Raw genomic sequence first — 19054 nt, forward strand, 5'->3', positions numbered from 1 at the left:
AGTCCTCCTCAAAGGCCTTCTGGTTACTGCTCTCTGTAAACTCTCCACAGGCTGTCCATACAGAACCTGTCTAGCCTGCTGCCAGCTGCCATATGTGGACTATGAACATTAAGCTATGTGCTGACCATGTTACACTGCTGTCCTCACAACCTAAGGTAAGGCTCACAGCAAACACAGAAACAGAGCAACATCCCAGACCTCAAAGCCTCAAAGTCAAGCACTAGCATGCAACCTCCATAAGATACAGAACCAGCACTCCACTTCCTAAGTCTCAAAGTATCTTTCCTATACTAGAGACAGGGATGCAGCCCAGTTCGCCTACAGGAGGAAAGACCTCAACACTACAGGAGGATACCTATGGGTGTCCTCCTACCTGGCAAGACCAACCTTCAATTCACCTTTAATCACGGTCCTTCTGATGTAGGTTCTGAAACACAGTCCCTGCCTCTAATTCAGTGATTGTACAGACAAAACACTGAGCCAGAGAATGCTTAGCAGCTTTCACACTTGCACATACGTTCCTAGGACTCTTTCATAGCACACCTCACTGAGTCTGGGTATCAATCAGTCTTCTCTGTAAAGACCCCAGAAAGGTGTACGCCTAACACACTTTGATCTGCAGATCTGTTACTTGTCCTAACCAGCTATGTGCAAAGAAAGAATCCTAGGCCCCAAGAGGTTGCAGGACACAACAGAGCCAAAGCCACCTCTCTACTGAAGGGCCCTGTGATTCTCACTCTGCCAGGCTGCACAGGCTGCACAGGCTGCATGCAGCACCTGCTCGGCGAAGGGAAAGATGAGGGAGAAGTATGCCCAACATAACATACAAACCAGGGCTGATGGACATGACATTCTCAAACATCACCTCTACTTCCTCTGTTGTTCCAGTTATCTCAAATGTACCACAGCTGCAGTCAATGCATTCAATTACCAGGGACTAAGAGCTGACTGGCAGGAAAGAAGACAGCAGTTAAAAAGCAGAAGTGCTAGCTGGAAAGAAGGGTACCAGTGAGAAGGGAAGGAGACTGAGGGATGGCAATGGAGTGAATATGATCAAATGCACTACACTCAATTATGAACGTATCACAGACTTATTATATAGATAACACATATGTACACACACACACACAGAGCTAATTTTAAAATTGGCCATAGGTAGGCAGAGTGGCTACAGAAGGCCAGGACCTATAGAAAGGCACTTGCCAACAAGTCTAGAACGCACGTGGTAGAAAAAATGAACTGATTCCTACAAGTTGTCCTCTGACCTCCACACTTATACCACAGTATATACATATATAGTTACATTACATGCATACATGCACATATACATACATTCATACATGCAAAACACTCATACATATAAAAATAAATAAATATATTTTTTAAATTAGTGACATACACATTACACATGACACACTTGACTTTGGGCATGAAAAACCAACCTCAGTCATCAGGAAATCAGTTCATCGGCTTGTGACATTTGTGTCCTGCACTGTGCTTTCAGCATAAGGAACACAAAAGCACTGGACTACTCAGTGCCTGACTCTACCTCAGGTTCTGGCTCAATGGGGATGAAGAACAGCTATATGGAAGGACAGAGGAATAGCTGAAGACCCTCTGTCACAAAGCAGCACTGCAATCTAGTACCATAGGCTGAAGACACCTGAGGGGTACTGCTGTGCACCCAATCTTGTTTTAGTCAGAGAGCTCTGGAGCCAGACTGCCTGAGCTCAGATGCATGCCACCACTTAGTGCCTGCAGAATCCTGAGCTGGTGGCCAGGCCTCACTGGGCTACCAGCCTGTTAGAGTACCATTATGGGTATCAGAGGCTAACCACAATCAGAGGCAATGACTGTCAACCAGTGCACTCCATCTTCCCAGTACCCACATACCCAGCACAGGGTATGCTGAACTCACAGCAGACAAGCAACAAGTGCTTGCTAGATAGAAACCAGAAACCACTATTCCATGATATATCAATAAGAGAACCCAAAGCTCAGAAATGAGTGATGTAACATAGAAGACAAGTAAGTAGATACCCTCCTGCCACACTTGTCCTTACCACCCACCCTCCCTGACCTGGCTGTCACAAGGGAAAAGAGTGGAATGTATCTTTCTGAGATAAATCAGAAATGGTGAGAGACATGGCAAGACATACTTTTAAACTATGCATGCCAAATACTCTCCACTCAAAAAAAAAAAAAAAAAAAAAAGCACACTTAACTATTTGTATAATGTCTTCAAATAACACAAGAAACAAGAAACCAGCTTGCCTGGCCTCTCTTGACCTGAGCTTAATGCTGTGGTAGAAGCACAGGGCAGGCCACACAGAATGCCTTTAGGCCCCTCCAACAATTGGACCTCCAGTTCAGTCAAGGAATTGAAGTTCTTTGCATTTTTATTTGCATAAAAGAAGTGTGGCAGCAGACTCCTCAAGTTGATACTCCAACCATTCAGCACTGCAGGAGGACTCCTCTATCACCATCTGACCCACTTTTTCTGAAGTGGAGGCAAAAAGAGAGCTTGGGAGTCCCAGAGATCCACTGCTTAGGAGTACTAACTCCTGGCAAGCAGCATTTCAGTTTTCCTATGTGTGGCTGAACTGCAACACGCCACCACCACTTGAAAGCCTTGGCATAGTTTAAGCTGCACAGGCCAATGGGTGATCAGCCCATCTGCAAAGCAGAAAAACATGGGAATGCAGGATATGCTTCAAGCTTCCAAATTTATTTTTGGAGCAAAATGAAATTTCCTCCTCAGAATAAGAATGAGACTCTGTGAAATGCAAAAGGGTGCACGCCAGAGGCCCGTCCCTGGCAAAAGGACCTCAGCCCAGCAGCCTGCCAACTGGAGCCAAACCCTTGCTTTTAGCCACAGTAAAAACAAACAAACAAACAACCCACCCCACAAAGTGGAAACATTTTATCCACATTTCTGGACCCATTACATTAACTGCTCAGGACCCGGCACTACCTGTATCCACAGCCACCTGTCCAGACAGTAAGGCAAGGCTGCTCAATTGGCATTCCCATACAGTTCTGCCTTGTTAGACATATACTTTTTTGTGCCTCTCTGATGGTCTTGATTGACAACTCTATGGGATTTAGTCGGCTAGCAGACATACATCTGAAAGGTTTAACTAAGGAGAAAGACCTGTCCCAAATGTGGTATGTTCTATCCAGTATAATGTGTTTCCATATTGAATAAAACTGGAAAAAGCAGGAAGCCAGATGAATTCATCATCTCCTGCTTATGGGTGTAATGTGTCCTCATGCCTCAGGCTTCATCATGACTGCATTTATGGAGTGGACCTTCTTAAACTGTAAGGCAAAAATTAACAATTCCTCCCTTAAGTTGCTTCTGGCCAGTTACCTGCTCATAGAAACAAGTAAAGTAACTAATACAGAAAATTGGAACCAGTGAAGAAGACTGTTGCTGCTAACCTGACCATGTGATTCTCCGGCCTAGTTTGTGTGAGGCATGGGAAAGACTGAAGCTACAGGCTAGAGAAACATGGAATACAGTAAACAGAGCTTAATGGACCACTCTGACAGGAGCTTGAAAGACCAGAATGCTAAAAGAACCACACAGAGAAGGCCTGGCTCAGGGGATAAGGAAATCCCAGACAGCAGGACCTAGGCTGTACAGTGTGACTGCTGCTCACTTTGCTTCTCAGCTCTGTACTACAGAGCCGACACAAAGTGTGGGGGCTGGGAGGCATTAAGCTTATGACAAGGCAGGTGCAGAGAAAGCAACTGTCATCTAGAGATTAGCACCACTGGAGAGACTCTCACTCTACACTGGGACAACAGCAAAGATGTCCTGAAAAGCAAGACCTCACGGACATAAAGGCTCCAGCTCATGAAAACTCAGATTCAAATAAAATAAAATAAAATAAAATAAAATAAAATAAAATAAAATGTACAGAACTTTTGCTAAGAAAGCAAGGCCAAGGAAGGGTTTTTGTAGGTTCAGCCACCAAGGTGCACAGATGTCACTACAACTGTGATGGCAGGGGCCAGACCATGTCTAGATCTGGCAGCACAACTTGGCAACATAACTCATATGGTCTTGCAAACACATAAAATGCCATGACAAAGAGGGTCATGGAGGCTGTGCTGGCTAGTTTTTGTCAACTTGACACAAGCTAGAGTTATCTGAGAAAAGGAAGCCTTAGCTGAGAAAATGTTGCCATAAGATCAGGCTGCAGGCAAGCCTGTTGGGCGGTTTTTTAATAGTGATGGAGATAGGCGGGCCCAGCCCTTTGTGATGGTACCATCCCTGGGCTGGTGGTTCTGTATGCTATAAGAAAGCAGGCTGGCTCTCTCTCCATCTTCTTTCCTTCTGTTCCCACGTTCTCCACCAGCCTCTTCTTCCTCTCTCTCTCTTTTCTCTTTCTGTCCTTCTCTGTCTCCCTTTCTCTGTCTCTACCTACCCCCTTCCCATAAAATTTCTTTATACTAGGGAAGAAAGGAAGAAAGAAAAGAAAGAAAGAAAAAGAAGGAGGGAGAGAGGGAGGGAGAGAGAGAGAGAGAGAGAGAGAGAGAGAGAGAGAGAACGCACGCGCGCGCAAGTAAGCAGAGTAAGCAATCCAGAAGAATCGAGCCAGTAAGCAGCACTCCTCCTTGGTCTCTGCATCAGTTCCTGACTCCAGGCTCCTGCCCTGGTAATTCTTTCTTCATGATGGACTGTTACTTGGAAGTGTAAGATGATATAAACTCTTTTCTCCACAAGTTGCTTTTGGCCCAAACTAAGATAGAGGCTTACACCAAATTCCAGAAAGCTTCTGAGGCAGTGTGTGTCAGGGTCAGATTCCCCTACAAAGAGGAATTGTAAAGATAATACCTGCATTGCAGTGGAGATCCCAGGTTCCTGGAGACAAAGGATTGAAAGTCATCTACTGAGAAAAGCTACATGCAGCTCACCAAGACACCAAGGCATGTGCTATACAGGCAAGAAGTAGGTAGGGGCAGTCACCAAAGCTATTGATGCCCTGAGTCCACCAATTGCCCAGATTCCAGACGTGAACATGCCGCTTGCCTGTCAGGTCCTTCCTTGTCATCCTTGTTCCTCCCTTTTAGAGTAGAAATGTTTACACATACTAGATGCATACTAAAAACCCATTTTATCACATAACTTTTTTATTAGAAGGGCTCATATTAAACAACTGCCTTGAGTCTCAGAAGAAACTAGACTTTTGAACACAGAAATGTTAAGATTGTAGGCAGAGGCAATCTCTGTTTTTGAGGCCATCCTGTCTGTATAGTGAGTTCCAGGACAGTCAAAACTGTTAAAAAAAAACAAAAACAAAAACAAAAACACACAAAACAACCTCATCTCAAAACACACACTCACAAACCACACACACACACACACACACACACATACACACACACCAAAAAAAAAAAAAAAAGCACACCAGGGACTGGAGAAATGGCTTCATGATTAAAAGCACATACTGCTCTACCAAATGACCAGAGTTCAATTCCTGGCACTCACATCAGATAGCTCACAAACACTGGAAGCTCCAAGGGATCCAATTCCACTGTCCTTCACCACCTATGTCAGGTGAGAGAGCTGACCACAGGGTCATGAGTGTGGGAGAGTGGGCCCTGGACCTCAACTGGGCAGCAGGGTAGCACTGGCTCTGGTGAGCCCTCCCCAAAGGCAGCAGAGCCAGCAGGATGACCAACTCAGATACCTCTCAGCCCCAGAGTCAGGCCCAGATGTTGTCACCCCAACATCTATTCTATCGATGAATTGCTGGAGTGCATGAAGGGGCCAGTCCTACAGATCCAAAACCACAGGATCTCCAAAACACAGGGCAACAACAGGATATCCCAGAGTCCCAGTGAGGTTACAGTATGGATAGTGTAACAATACAGTACGGATAGTGTAACAGTACAGTACTGATAGTGTAACAATACAGTACTGATAGTGTAACAGTCTAGTAACAGACCACCGAGTCATTGCAATGAACATCTGCAAGCAAAGTGTGGACAAAAGGGTAGACTGCGGATACACTACAGCTTCCACAAGAAGAATTTTTTTTTCCTTGAGGTAGGGAGGTTGTAAGGGTGGAGGGTGGGTAGGAGCACGAAATGAGGGATTGGGGTAAATGATGTGAAAGTCACAAAGAACCAATAAAAAGTTGAAAAAATTAATAAATGGGATTGGAGAATGGTTCAGGATACTTGCTACTTGGCCTAATAATCTAAATTTGATCCCCAGAACTTATGATTAAGAGAACTGAACCTAGAAAGTTGTCCTCTGATTCACTCACACACACAATCAGTAACTATAATAAATTTTAAATAAGAATGAATACACTTAATATGTAACTATGTATCAAATATATAATTATTTTGTTAGTATTGGCCATGCTAAATCAAATTACTTTAAAACTCAGTAGTGGTTTGAAAACTATTTATTATTTTAACTGCACATTCTTAATATATATTTATTCTCAGCCACTCCCCCCCAAAACTGGTAAGAAATTCTGTTAGCCAGATGTAGTGGTGCACACCTATAACCACAGTGCTCAGGAGGCTGGAGCTGGAAGACTAACTATAGAGCTCAAAGGCTAGCGAAGACCCTCTCAAAGGAAAGAAAGAAAAAAGCTTTCATTCAAAGGTTACTAAATTATTTTATTAGTAGAACTATTTATTTTATGTATACACTACTTTTGTTTTGCTTCCCTTTCTAAACAGGATCTCCCTATAAGGCTGACCCAATCTCCCTATGTAGCCAGGGTGACTAAAGTTTTGAACTCCTCCATTTCTACATCCCACATACTGGGATTACAGACATCTGCCACTGCATCCAGCTTTTCCCCCTAGATTCTGGCCAGTTACAAGGAGCACAACCCCCAGATAGTAACTTTTTTTTTTTTTTTTTTTTTTTTTGGTTTTTCGAGACAGGGTTTCTCTGTATAGCCCTGGCTGTCTTGGAACTCACTTTGTAGAGCAGGCTGGCCTCGAACTCAGAAATTCACCTGTCTCTGCCTCCCAAGTGCTGGGATTAAAGGTGTGCACCACCACGCCCGGCTTTTTTTTTTTTTTTAAAATAACCTTTTATTTATTTATTTATTTATTTATTTTCCCCCAGACAGGGTTTCTCTGTATAGCCCTGGCTGTCCTGGAACTCACTTTGTAGACCAGGCTGGCCTCGAACTCAGAAATCCACCTGCCTCTGCCTCCCGAGTGCTGGGATTAAAGGCGTGCACCACCACGCCTGGCTTTTTTTTTTTTTTCTTAATAATCTTTTTTTTATTTTATGTAAATGAGTGCTCTATCTGTATGTACATCTGCATGGCAGAAGAGAGCATCAGATCCTAAGATAGATGGTTAAGAGCCATCATGTGGTTTCTGGAAACCGAACTCAGGACCTCTGGAAGAGCAGACAGTGCTCTAAATCACTGAGCTATTTCTCCAGCCCCCAGATAGTAACTTTTAAGTATTATTTCCCACAAAGGGAACCAGGGCTCTAGAAGAAGGTTTGCTACCAGGGAGGAAAGTACTAAGTAAGCCTAGGACACATTTTGTGCCAGAAAGCAATTTAACTAATGGTGTCTTGGCAAAAGGACTCAGGGGCCAATCTGGAGGATTTGAGCAAGTCTGAGCCCAGCCTAGGCTACAAAAGACCCTGTCTCAACCAAAAGGAGCTGTCAACTTAGCAAAAGCCAAAATGTGGCATTTCATTTGCTAGTTTGTTTTGTAGGCTGGGGAAGAAAGCTTGGGCCTCACACATGCTAGGAAAGCCCTCTACCACTAAGCTGTATTCCAGCTGGAACATCAATATTTTAGAATATCTTTAAAGTCAGCAAAACCTGTTCCCCATTGTCTCTTCACAGCTAACAGCAGAGGCCAGGGCAGGAAAAGTCTGAAGAAGGGGTGTCACACTCTCTAAGAAGCTGCCAGACAGCAGCCATGATCCACACTGGGTGTCAGCAGAGGTAGAAAAGTGACATACAGCTCTGAGACATAGTTTTAGCTTGAGTGATCTGAGGGGCTGACATTTAGAAAGACTGTGACATATGGTTGGGGATGGGGATTACCTGGTAGAATACTTGCATGGACAAAACATCGGAATCTGATTCCCAGTAGCACATAAACTGTGTGTGGTGACACATGCCTATAGCCCCAGTTTAAGATTCTCAGCTAGTGAATTAGAGGCTAATCTGGGCTGCATGAAACCCTGCTTTAAAAACAAACAAACAAAAAACAAACAAACAAAAACATAGCACTTAAGCCACACGTGAGCCAAGATATGACAGTGAAAGACCAGAAAGGCACCTTCCATACTCTGCTCCTCAGTTCTAAGCAAAGCCAACTCCCCCAAGAATTTCTCCGTATACCTGAGTCCTAAGGTAGCTCATCAGTGCAACCCTTGTTTGAGGACAGGTAAGCCTTGGGGAGCTCTACTTCCGGATGTTTCAGAGCATCCTTGCCCCTTGCTACATGCAGCCCCTCCCTGTGGCTGGGCTCAACTGTTCCTCTTCAGCCTATAGGGCAACCCCTCTAGAGTGGGCATGATATTGACTGCTTTTTTCTAACTGCCCTACTTTCTCTCATCCTAGCCTGAGACAAAATACCTACTGAACAGGCTCTGTCCTTTCTAGCCCTACAGCACTCTACACTGCCACCAGCTTACCCCAAAGTCCTGTCCACAGAGCTGTAATTTTTAAGACCCTTTTCCTACAGTGCTCTCAACTCCACCAGACAACTGCCTTATTCCAGATCTGCAGATTTCAAGAGACAAGAGGCAAAATCAGGACCCCACCTGAATCTACCCTGAATATATATCCCCATTTGAAGATTTCTAAATAAGATGGCTTTTTAAAATCTCATTGTTGCTCTCAAAAGGTCTGCAAAGATCACTGCACAAGAAGTAAAGGGTGTAGGGGCTGAAGAGATGGTTCAGTGGTTAAGAGCACTGACTGCTCTTTCTGAGGTCCTAAGTTCAACTCTCAGCAACCACATGATAGCTCACAACCACCTATAACAGGATCTGATGCCCTCCTCTGGTGTGTCTGAACGGCAACAGTGTACTCACATACATAAAATAAATCTTTAAAAAAAAAAAAAAAGCTGTGGGTGTGAGCCTTTAATCCCAGCACTTGGGGGCAGAGGGAGGCAGATTTCTGAGTTCAAGACCAGCCTGGTCTACAGAGCAAGTTCCAGGACAGCCAGGGCTACACAGAAACCCTGTCTCAAAAAACAAAACAAAGAGCACTCACTGCACTAGCACATGGCCTGGGTTCTATTCCCAGCACCCACAGGATGTCTCACAACCATCCCTAACTTCAACTCCAGAGGTTCCAACACCCTCTTCTGGCCTAAGAGCTCTACACAATGCACAGGATGAACAGGCACACATGCAGACAGAACAGCCACACACATTTTTTTTTAAATCTTAAAACTATGCTAGAGATTTTTTAGCTCTACACTAAAACTTCTGAGCATTTATAAAAAAAAAAAGTAGAAATGAACTAAAACCCATTGAAATACAGCTGAAACTTTAAAATTGGAGCAAAACCTAAAAGCAGCATTTTTTTAATGACAAAGAAACTGTATATGATCAATTCAAAGAGTGAGCATCACACAGTCTCTTACCTCTTCAATCACTTTTGCCAATGTCAGTCCTGCCAATGCAGCCCTCCCCTGACCTAACATGGGGGGCAGACTTGGAAGAATGGAGACACCCTGCATGGAAGCCAACAGAGCAGCTGATGGACTGGAGTCTGCATTCTTTCCACAGCTGAGTGGCCAGACCAGCAGTGCCCTGCACCTCGGGTTCTGATTAGAAGGTTAACATGGAGTGCTCAGGCCTGCTGAGGTATCAGATGATAACTGACATTCTCACTATGACCTCTGCTGTAGTTAGTAAGAACACACCAACTGCTCTCCCGCTCCCCAATAAGGCAAAGGCAGTCTCAGCTCTCAGCGCCAACCTAACACATACACAACAAAAATCCTATCACAGACACTAAAACTGAAAATTATATATAGTAAATCAAACAGCAGTTTCAACACAGCAGGAGATGAGGGGAAGTAAGGTCAGTAAAGTAATATTCAGACAGGATAGAGTATGTGAAGATAAAGAAAGAGGTAGAATATAGGTGAAAGCCCTAGGGCATCTACAGTGAGTTAGCACGGGCCCTTGGGGTGCTAAAAACAAGGAATACAGGGGAGCTGAAAAGCAAAAGGCTGCCTAAACTCACTAAATATTCCATCTACCCAGTACAAAGAAAAGAGCTATTCAGCCACTAGAAAGGCTAAGGAGTGACTGTTGGTACAGTGCTTGCCTTGCATGAATAAAGACCTGAGTTCCAGCCCCAAAACCCATGGGAAAAAAAAAAGCCAAGCATGGTAGTGTGGGCTGTGGAGGGGAGTACTGGGCAGATGTGGGGATTTGGAGACAAGTGTATTTCTGGACCTTTATAACCAGCTAGACTGACCTAATTGGCAAGCTCCAGGTCAGTGAGAGACCCTGGCTCAAAAACAAGGTGGGTGGTGACTGAGAAACTATAGCTGAGGTTGTTCTTGGGCCCACAGGACTGTGCATGAATGTGCAGATATGTACGCAAAACACATGGTGGGGGGAGGTCTTAGAGATTCGTTTCTTTAAGCAAAAGAAGACAACCTCTGACAGAAACGTGGGAAGGTAAGGGGTAAAGAGCAAGCAACAAAGCACATAACTGTGGCTGGATGTGGCACACATCTGTAATGCTAGCACTTAGCCTGAGGCAGGAGGACTGTTAGTTGTAAGCAAGCCTGGACTATAAGCAAACCGTACTGAGGTTGGGGAAAGAGAAAAAGAAATTGGGCTGGTAAGATGGCTCAGCAGGTAAGAGCACTAACTGCTCTTCCTAAGGTCCTGAGTTCAAATCCCAGCAACCACATGGTGACTCTCAACCATCAGTAATGAGATCGGACAACCTCTTATGGTGTGTCTGAAGTCAGCTACAGTGTACTTATGTATAATAATAAATAAATCTTTAAAAAAAAGAAAGAGAGAAAAGGAAGGAAGGAAGGATGGAAGGAAGGAATTAAGGATGAAGAAGAGGAAGGGCCTTTAATTTCAGTGCTCAGGGAATAGAGGCAGGAGGATCTCCATGAGTTAAAGGCCAGCCTAGTCTACACAGTGAGTCCCAGGACAGCCACAGATACACAGCAAGATGCTATCTTAAAGGGACGGGAGGGGGAAGTGAGCTCAGGAGGGATGGTGATGCATGCCTTGTAATCCCTGTTCCTAGAAGACTGAGACAAGGGGATCATGAACATACCTATCAGAAAAATTAATTTCTACCACAAACTGTCTTAGAAGTTTTTCTTTCTCACCAGGAAAATCCTGCACTGTGTGCTTTTGCTAATGAGCAATCAAGGTGGAAAACACCGCCTTCGCAGGAAATCTTTCACAAAGCACACCACCAAAAAACACTGGCCACCTTGTTCATGAGAGCACTCCAACCTCCACACCGAAATCTCCCAAGGGCACAAGAAGGTAATGGCACAGGTCAGCCTCCCTTATGACTATAACCCTAAAAGTACAGTACTTACAAATACAATCCAGTTAGTCATTCATAGGATTCCAAAGTTGACTACCAAACAGAAAACTCACATGAATGCCTCAAAAGATGCAGAACAGCCGGGCAGTGGTGGCGCACACCTTTAGTCCCAGCACTCAGGAGGCAGAGGCAGGCGGATTTCTGAGTTCAAGGCCAGCCTGGTCTACAAAGTGAGTTTCAGGACAGCCAGGGCTATACAGAGAAACCCTGTCTCGAAAAACAAAAACAACAACAACAAAAAAAAACCAAAACAAAACAAAAGAACAAATTAAGGAATTCAATAAACACTTTTCTGGTTTTGTTTTGTTTTTTTCCAATCAGGTCCATCCAGGCTAACTTAGAAACCATTTCGTAGCCCAGAATAGCCTCACACTTAGTAACATAGTAGTCTTCCTCCCTCAGCCTCCCTAGTACTGAGCCACCACACAGGAATATCACATATGAGTTTTTTCAAAATCATTAAGAAGATCCTGAGTTTGAGACCATCTGGGCTACAGCAAGAACCTGTCTCAAAAAACAATTGAACAAATTTAAAAAAAAAAAAAAAAAAAGGACTGTTAGGAAGCATAGAAAGAAGTGTCTCATACTTAACAGAGAATGTTTATTTACCAAAGCCTTTCAGTAACTATTGCAATTGCAGATAGAACAGTGCACGAATGCTTCCAGGAGCAAAACAAGAGCCCGTAACAACCATGGGTGGCAGTTACATCCTGTGTTGAAGAATTCAGCCAGTCCAACTCCACAAGAAAATCATCAATCAATCAGAGATCCAGAGCAGGAGTGAGAAAGCAACTCCAAATCCTAAAACTCAGTTCTTGTTGAGTGTGGAGTCCACACCTATAATCCCAGCTTTTAGGAATCTGGGGTAGGAAAATCACAAATTGAAACTCACCTGATCAACAGAGATCAAGTTTTAAAAAAAAAAAAAAAAAAGGCAAAAGTCAGTTCTCTTTAGGAACTAGAGATATGGGTCAGCAGTTTAAGAGTACCTGGCTACCCTTCCAGGGGACCCAGGGTTCAATTTCCAGCACCCACATGGTGTCTCACAACCGCATATAACTCCAATCCCAGGGAATCCAACACCTTTTCTGGCCTTCAAGGGTACTGCATGCAGGTGGGGAACAGATATCCATACAGAAAAAAAAATAACCATACACATAAAAACAAATAAATGTTCAAGACAGTATTTTTTAAATAAGCCAGTTCTATCTCAATACACCAACAATAAATAGTTACACCGCTGTGTTCTACTGTAGACTCAAAGAGCAATGCTGAAAAGACACTGGCCCCACAGAGTAGATTAGACATGTTCAAAGATAAAGTCATGCAGCCTGACTGTGTGTGTGTATGTTGGCACACATGCAGAGGTCAAATAATAACTTACAGGAATTGCTTCTCTCTCTCCTTCCACCACTAGTTCCAAGGCCAGGCTCCCAGGCTTGTGAAGCAAGCACTTTAACCCACCAAGCCTCAATCTGGCCGAAGCAGATTTCTTGAGCCAGACTAAGACAATCTTTTTTTTTTTTTTTTTTTTTTTTTTTTTTGGTTTTTCAAGACAGGGTTTCTCTGTTTAGCCCTGGCTGTACTCACTCTGTAGACTATGCTGGCCTTGAACTCAGAAATCTGCCTGCCTCTGCCTCCCAAGTGCTGGGATTAAAGGTGTATGCCACCACGCCCGGCTAAGAAAATCTTAAAGAACAAAGGTGAAGAATTTAAAATATCAGATCTCAAGACAACTTCTGCAGTCATCCAGTCATTTGTGTAAAGATGGCAAAGATACCACTGGAGCAGAAGAGCTTTCTACCACTGAGACACACCCTAGCTCAAGTCAAGACTAGCTGATGAGGACACAATAAATATTACTTTGGGTTTGGTGGGGATTTGATTTTTTATTTTTAAAGACAGTTCACTCTGTAGCCCTAGCTAGCCTAGAACTTACTATATAGACTAGGCTGGCCTCAATCTCACAGAGATTCACCTGGGTGCTGGAATTAAAGATATATACCACCAGCCTGGCCTACATATGTGTATGGATTAATACACATTAATTACACATGTGTATGGATGTTTCGCCTGCATGTATAGCTATGTACCTATGTGCCTAGTGTCATTAGAGGCCAAAGGAAGGTGTGAGATAGAAAGTGATGAGTTGCCATATGGGTGCTGGGAATTAAACTTAGGTCCTCTAGAATGTCAGCAAGTGCTCTTAATCACTGAGCCAACTCTCCAGCCTCTACATTAAATATTCTTGGGCTAGAAAGATGGCTCAGCAGTTAATGGCTAGGCTCACAACCAAAACTAAATATTCTTGGAGGGTGGGAGGAACCAAGATCAATCAATTGAGTTACATTAAAATTTAAAACTTCAGGCTGAAGAGATGGCTCAGCGATTAAGAGCACTGACTGCTCTTCTGAAGGTCCTAGTTCAAATCCCAGCAACCACATGGTGGCTCACAACCATCCGTAATGAGATGTAATGCCCTCTTCTGCTGTGTCTGAAGACAGCTACAGACTATTACACATAATAATAAATAAATCTTTAAAAAAAATTTTTTTAAACTTCTACTGAGGTGTGGTTGTGCACACCTTAATCTCAGCACTTAGAAGGCAGAAGCAGGTAGATCTTTGTAAGTTTGGGGCCAGCCTGGTTTACAAAGGGAGTTTGAGGACAGCCAGAGCTATGTAGAGAAACCATGTCTTAAAATCAACCAAACAAACAAACAAACAAATCTTCTATACATATATGTACAGAGAATGTATAAAGAACTTCAAATCAGGGGGTGGAGAGATGGCTCAGAGGTTTAGAGCACTAGCTGCTCTTCCAGAGGTCTGGAGTTCAATTCCCAGCAACCATATATATGGTGGTTCATTAACCATCCACAATGAGATCTGGTGCCCTCTTCTGGCCTGCAAGCTTACATGTAGATAGACTACTGTATTCATATTAAATAAAGAAAGAAATCTTAAAGAAAAAACCTTCAAATTAGAAATAGACAATCCAATCAACAAACAAGAACTAAAAGCTTGCTCGGCGCTCCCTCATGTACCTGCAGAGAAGCTGCTGCACACTTCTCTGCAGGTGGCTGCAGTCAAGAAGCCATCTCTCCACCTGGAGCTCTACAGCACATAACAACAGTTCCTCATACTGAGGGTGACCATGTGGTTGTACCAACTGTCACCACAACCACTTTTGGCAGCAACTCCTGAGGCTGGTGTCCACTACAATTCCACTCCTTAGAACACTCCAACAGAAACACACACAGCTAGTTCTGCACCTCCCAAATGCAAAAGTATCCTAGGAAGATTAGGACCAGGGTCAGCCTCAGGGGTCCTGACTGCAGAAGGAACAGGCAGGGCCCATCTACACAAGTGCTGCAGGGCAAGTAAAGGTGGATCTCACAAGTCCAGGGAATGGTGAAAAGACAAAACATACAGATTTCCTATAGAAAGTCAAGCATGCGCAAAGGAACCAGTAGTGAAGAGCTGGACCACATTAGAATGGAGGACAGTCACTGATGGCAGGAAGCAGGAGAGTTTTCACAGGAGGCATGGTCCTATCCATACCTTGATCCAAGCTCCCCAAGCATTAACTGGAGAGCTGGCTGAGGCACACACTTGTGGCCTGTGCAGTCCTCATGCATGCTCCAATGTAAGTACACTGACTGAACATACATGCCCATCTGGTCACATTTTTAGCTACCAGAGGACCCTGATTCCAGGAAGTGAATTATCTAGAACAAGTTTACTCTGTGACACTAGACTCGGGTCAGATATGATGTAACTGTGGACACAAGCATGTCCTACATTTGATGAGGCACTGCAGAGCAGCAAGCCAGCACAACCTAGCAACAGGTGAGACAGTTCTCACTGCCTGAAACTCACTACCCACAACACCCACCAGCTCTGCCTCCCCTGTGCCTGTTCTTTCCAAAAACCTCAATGTTGACCAGCCACTGATGCAGAGTTGAGCTGCAACAAACCCAAGTGTAGAGTAGAGCAAGTAGGACTCATGACCTCCTGAAAGCCTCTTGAGTATGAGGCAACGGAATCTGACCTAATTAACCTGCTCATTCCTAAGACTCCAGGAAGAAAAGACAACTCTCTAGTCACCAAACAAAACCCCTCAGCACACAACACTAACACCAAATTACTGTTTCTAAAAAGGACATTCAAACATTTAGTCCCATCTCATAGAACTGACTTTACAGCTGAGAGATGCATCAAGGCACTCATTACTGACTTGCTAACTGATATCTGCAGACACACCACAAGAGCGTAAGTGCAGATTCCTTGAGCACCAAGGAGACGCCCATCATGAACCAGTAAAGTGGGCTGTCAGCAGGAATCTAAGCAACCCCTGCTCCACATGCCTGCCTCTCACCTTGGGCTTTGCTGGCTATACTGCCTTCTCCTTCCTATACCACTTAACTCCAAAAGAGGAGGCTCTAGCATACCAATCTAAATGTGATACTAAGGACACAGTAGGTATTTCAAGCTCTGAAAGTCTCATCTGCCTGGGAAGAGGAGCCTCAGGATTCAATTTTCAATCCTTTCTCCCCTGAAACAAAGTTTAGTTACAGCTCACAGATGTTCTGGAGAAAGCCTGTATAAATTTTTCCCATGAAATGAGTTCTATTTATCCACAAGATTTCCCTAGGAAATTGGAAGTCCACAAGACATAAACCAGGGATAAGATAAAAAAACCCTGAGATCCACTCCTCACAGATCCACAGCAGACAAGGACAAGTTTAAGACAGAATGGGACACTCAACACAGCTCAACTGCTTCATAGCCCCCTGTCAAAAACATTTAAGTGCTTTCCTAAATCTAGGCAGTTTCCCAAAGAGGTATGACAGTGGAGTGGTGTGGTCACATGGCTTTGGTGGATCCCCATTTTTTCCCCTAAATTGAATTCCTGAGAATTTTACCAGTGCTCAGAAAACATCAGAACCATCACTTCCCAAGTGGTTACACAAAGCAGCCAGCAAGCTAATACACTAACAAGACAGTCCTGCAGACATTTAAAGGCAGAAACCTTCCTTGATTTCAGTTTGATGGGCATACCTGTGGAAGTGCAGTATTGAGCTGCCTCTGCAAAGAATCTCTTTCATGACCAACTTCATGCAACTTCCCCTGGGTTAATGCCAGTGTTTCTTGTGTCTCTCTTAGTGTGTCCAGAAGGCGGTCCCGTTCTTCCAACATGGAAACCATGAGCTGCTCAAAATGCGAATCAGCATCTGGCTGTGAAGGGGAGCCTGACCCATGGCTCCCACCTCCTCCTGGAGGGCCTTCTGCTTCACTAATGGTCGGCATCACCTCGCACATCATCTTGAAAAAGGAACGGTACAGACCACAATCAGTAGGTGCAGAACAAGAGTTTCCACAAACCTGCAGCTTTCTGAGCACCACCTGTGGCTAATGAGAAAAAGGCTGACAGCCCCAGAGCTATCCGTGACGATCATCCACTCTGGATGCACACACTCTGGGAAGTAGCATGCACAGGTCAATATAATGAGCAGATTGGGGGAGACAGTCCTGGGAGCAAGAGGAGCTGGGATGCTCACCTCCAACCAGTGGGGGTCTGTTTAAAATCCACATTTAACAGCTGAAGACAGTTTCCTCAGGAAGAGAGATTCCAAACAGTCCCTCAACCACAGAAGAAGACTGGAAACTGACAAAACACCAGCACTATGGACCCAAGCATCCTCCAGGAATGTGTGCAGTCAGCTCCTGGGAAGGACTAGCAGGCACCCTGACTTGTGGGGCTGGATATTTGGTGATCAGCGGAAAAAGCAACTGGATTGGCTTTTTAAAGTCTGGACAGAAGTGTTTAGCAAAGGCCTGCTGCTGTGTAACGGTTGGTCAGCCAACCCAACTTACATAAGTTCACAGTCAAAGACAGGGGAAAAGAACAGAAAGAGAAAATATACCCACACTGGGAATCTAGGAAGTCGGGACAACAGGGCTAGGTTAAAAAAAAAAAAAAAAGGAGGAGGAGGAGGAAAAGGTGAGATGGAACTAGAGATTGCATGCTGTCAGGGCACAGGGTGGAGGATGAAGCAGAAGGCGCTGCAGGTGCATCTGAGCAGCACCCGCTGCCCCGGCCTGGCTCAGCTGACCCCACAGCCTCACTGCCCCCAACCTCACTTACTCTGGCCAGTCTAAGCGAACTCGGACCTAACTGCTATCAACCCGTTTTGCCAGGCTAGCCGCAACTCTGCTGGCTCTGCTGACCCCCGCACACTGACCCTGCCGACCCGGCCCCACCGACCCTGGCCCGCCACCCAGCGCGGCCCGCTCCACCCGCCCTCACCTTGGCCGGCGGGCGCGGCTCCGGGGCTATGAAGCGGCCTTCGGGCGGCGGCCGGCTGCGGGCCGACCCACGCAGCCCCGCGGCTGCGTCCTCGCCCGGCCCCCGGGCCCGCCGCCCCGCTCGTCACGAAGGCCGGCCCGCCGCCGCGGGACACTAGCGAGCGCAGAGAACCGGGCCCGGCGCGTCGCCGGCGTCAACGTGCCCGACGTCCGGCGCGTCGGCGCGAGCGTCAGCACCGCCCCCCGCGGGAGAGGTTGGCCGCGGGGCCGTGCGCATGCGCTAGATCCGCGGTAGTGGGCGGGCGGTCTATCGGGAGATCCAATTGGCTAGTCCTCGCTTTAGCCCCGCCCCCGGCAGGCCAACCCCCTGCGGAGACAGGGCGACCGTGGAAACACCGGTAAAGATCTCTGGCAGGTGTGCGCAGCTCGCAGTCCTGCTTCCGTGCTCTCACGCCAGTGTGTGTGTGTTGACGTCACCCAAACGCCGACGTCACCTGAGCACTCGCCCCCCCCCTCAAAACCCAAGACCTCTGGGGAGTCCCGCCGGACCACCTGCAAAACCGGAAAGTGCTGACAGGTCGGGCAAGGTACCTTCTACCTCTATGCCTACCCTTCAGAAGTCTGAGGCAGGAGAATTACAGCAAGGTGGAGACTCTGCCTGTAAAATACAAACAAAGGCTACTGCCATCAACCCTGACGACTGAGTTCGAACCCTAGGACCCAGAAGACCTGCAGTAGATCCTCGGAACCTACATAGTCCTGAATGTTGTCCTCTGACCTGCACACATGTATCGTGTGGGTGCATACATGTGCTCACATTCACACGCGCACACACAACAACAACAAAATGTAAGGGCTCAGTCACTCTTGCAAGTATTAGAACCTAAGTTCCATTTCCCAGACTCCACGTAAAAATAAAAAGCTAGCTGGCCTTGGTGCTACACGCCTTTATTCCCAGCACCCAGGCAGATCTCTGGGTTCAAGCTAGCCTTGTCTACATAGTGAGTTTCAGGACAGCCAGGAGTACATACTGAGACCTTGTTTTAAAACTTTTTTTTTTAATTAACGCCAATAAAATAGTCCAGAAACCAAAGCAAAATGATCATCAACCATAACTGAAAAGCCAATAAAACTTTCCAAAGGCCAAGGCAAGAATACTGTCGACTAGTATAG

At 45.4% G+C, this 19054-nt stretch overlaps 1 protein-coding gene and 1 pseudogene across 24 annotated transcripts in view; one reads left to right on the forward strand and one right to left on the reverse strand.

Annotated features, from left to right (window-relative positions):
* Positions 1-18126, reverse strand: part of Ppfia1 (protein tyrosine phosphatase, receptor type, f polypeptide (PTPRF), interacting protein (liprin), alpha 1) — a 77008-nt gene extending 58882 nt beyond the window's left edge. For 20 of the 24 annotated variants that reach the window (XM_006508610.3, XM_030242539.1, XM_017322222.2 and 17 more), the window contains exons 1-2: positions 17883-18126; positions 16634-16897 (exon numbers count right to left, since the gene is read on the reverse strand). In XM_006508610.3, coding sequence (XP_006508673.1) covers positions 16634-16897 — 264 coding nt within the window. In that variant the 5' untranslated portion in view covers positions 17883-18126. The remainder of the gene's footprint in view (positions 1-16633; positions 16898-17882) is intronic. The other 4 variants (NM_001033319.2, NM_001195086.1, XM_006508612.3 and 1 more) reach the window with 2 other exon arrangements.
* Positions 17162-18845, forward strand: Gm35626 (annotated as a pseudogene).
* The last annotated feature ends 209 nt before the right edge of the window (positions 18846-19054 follow it).

The sequence above is a fragment of the Mus musculus genome, chromosome 7, assembly GCF_000001635.26.
Source record: "Mus musculus strain C57BL/6J chromosome 7, GRCm38.p6 C57BL/6J".
In the NCBI taxonomy this organism is placed as follows: domain Eukaryota; kingdom Metazoa; phylum Chordata; class Mammalia; order Rodentia; family Muridae; genus Mus; species Mus musculus.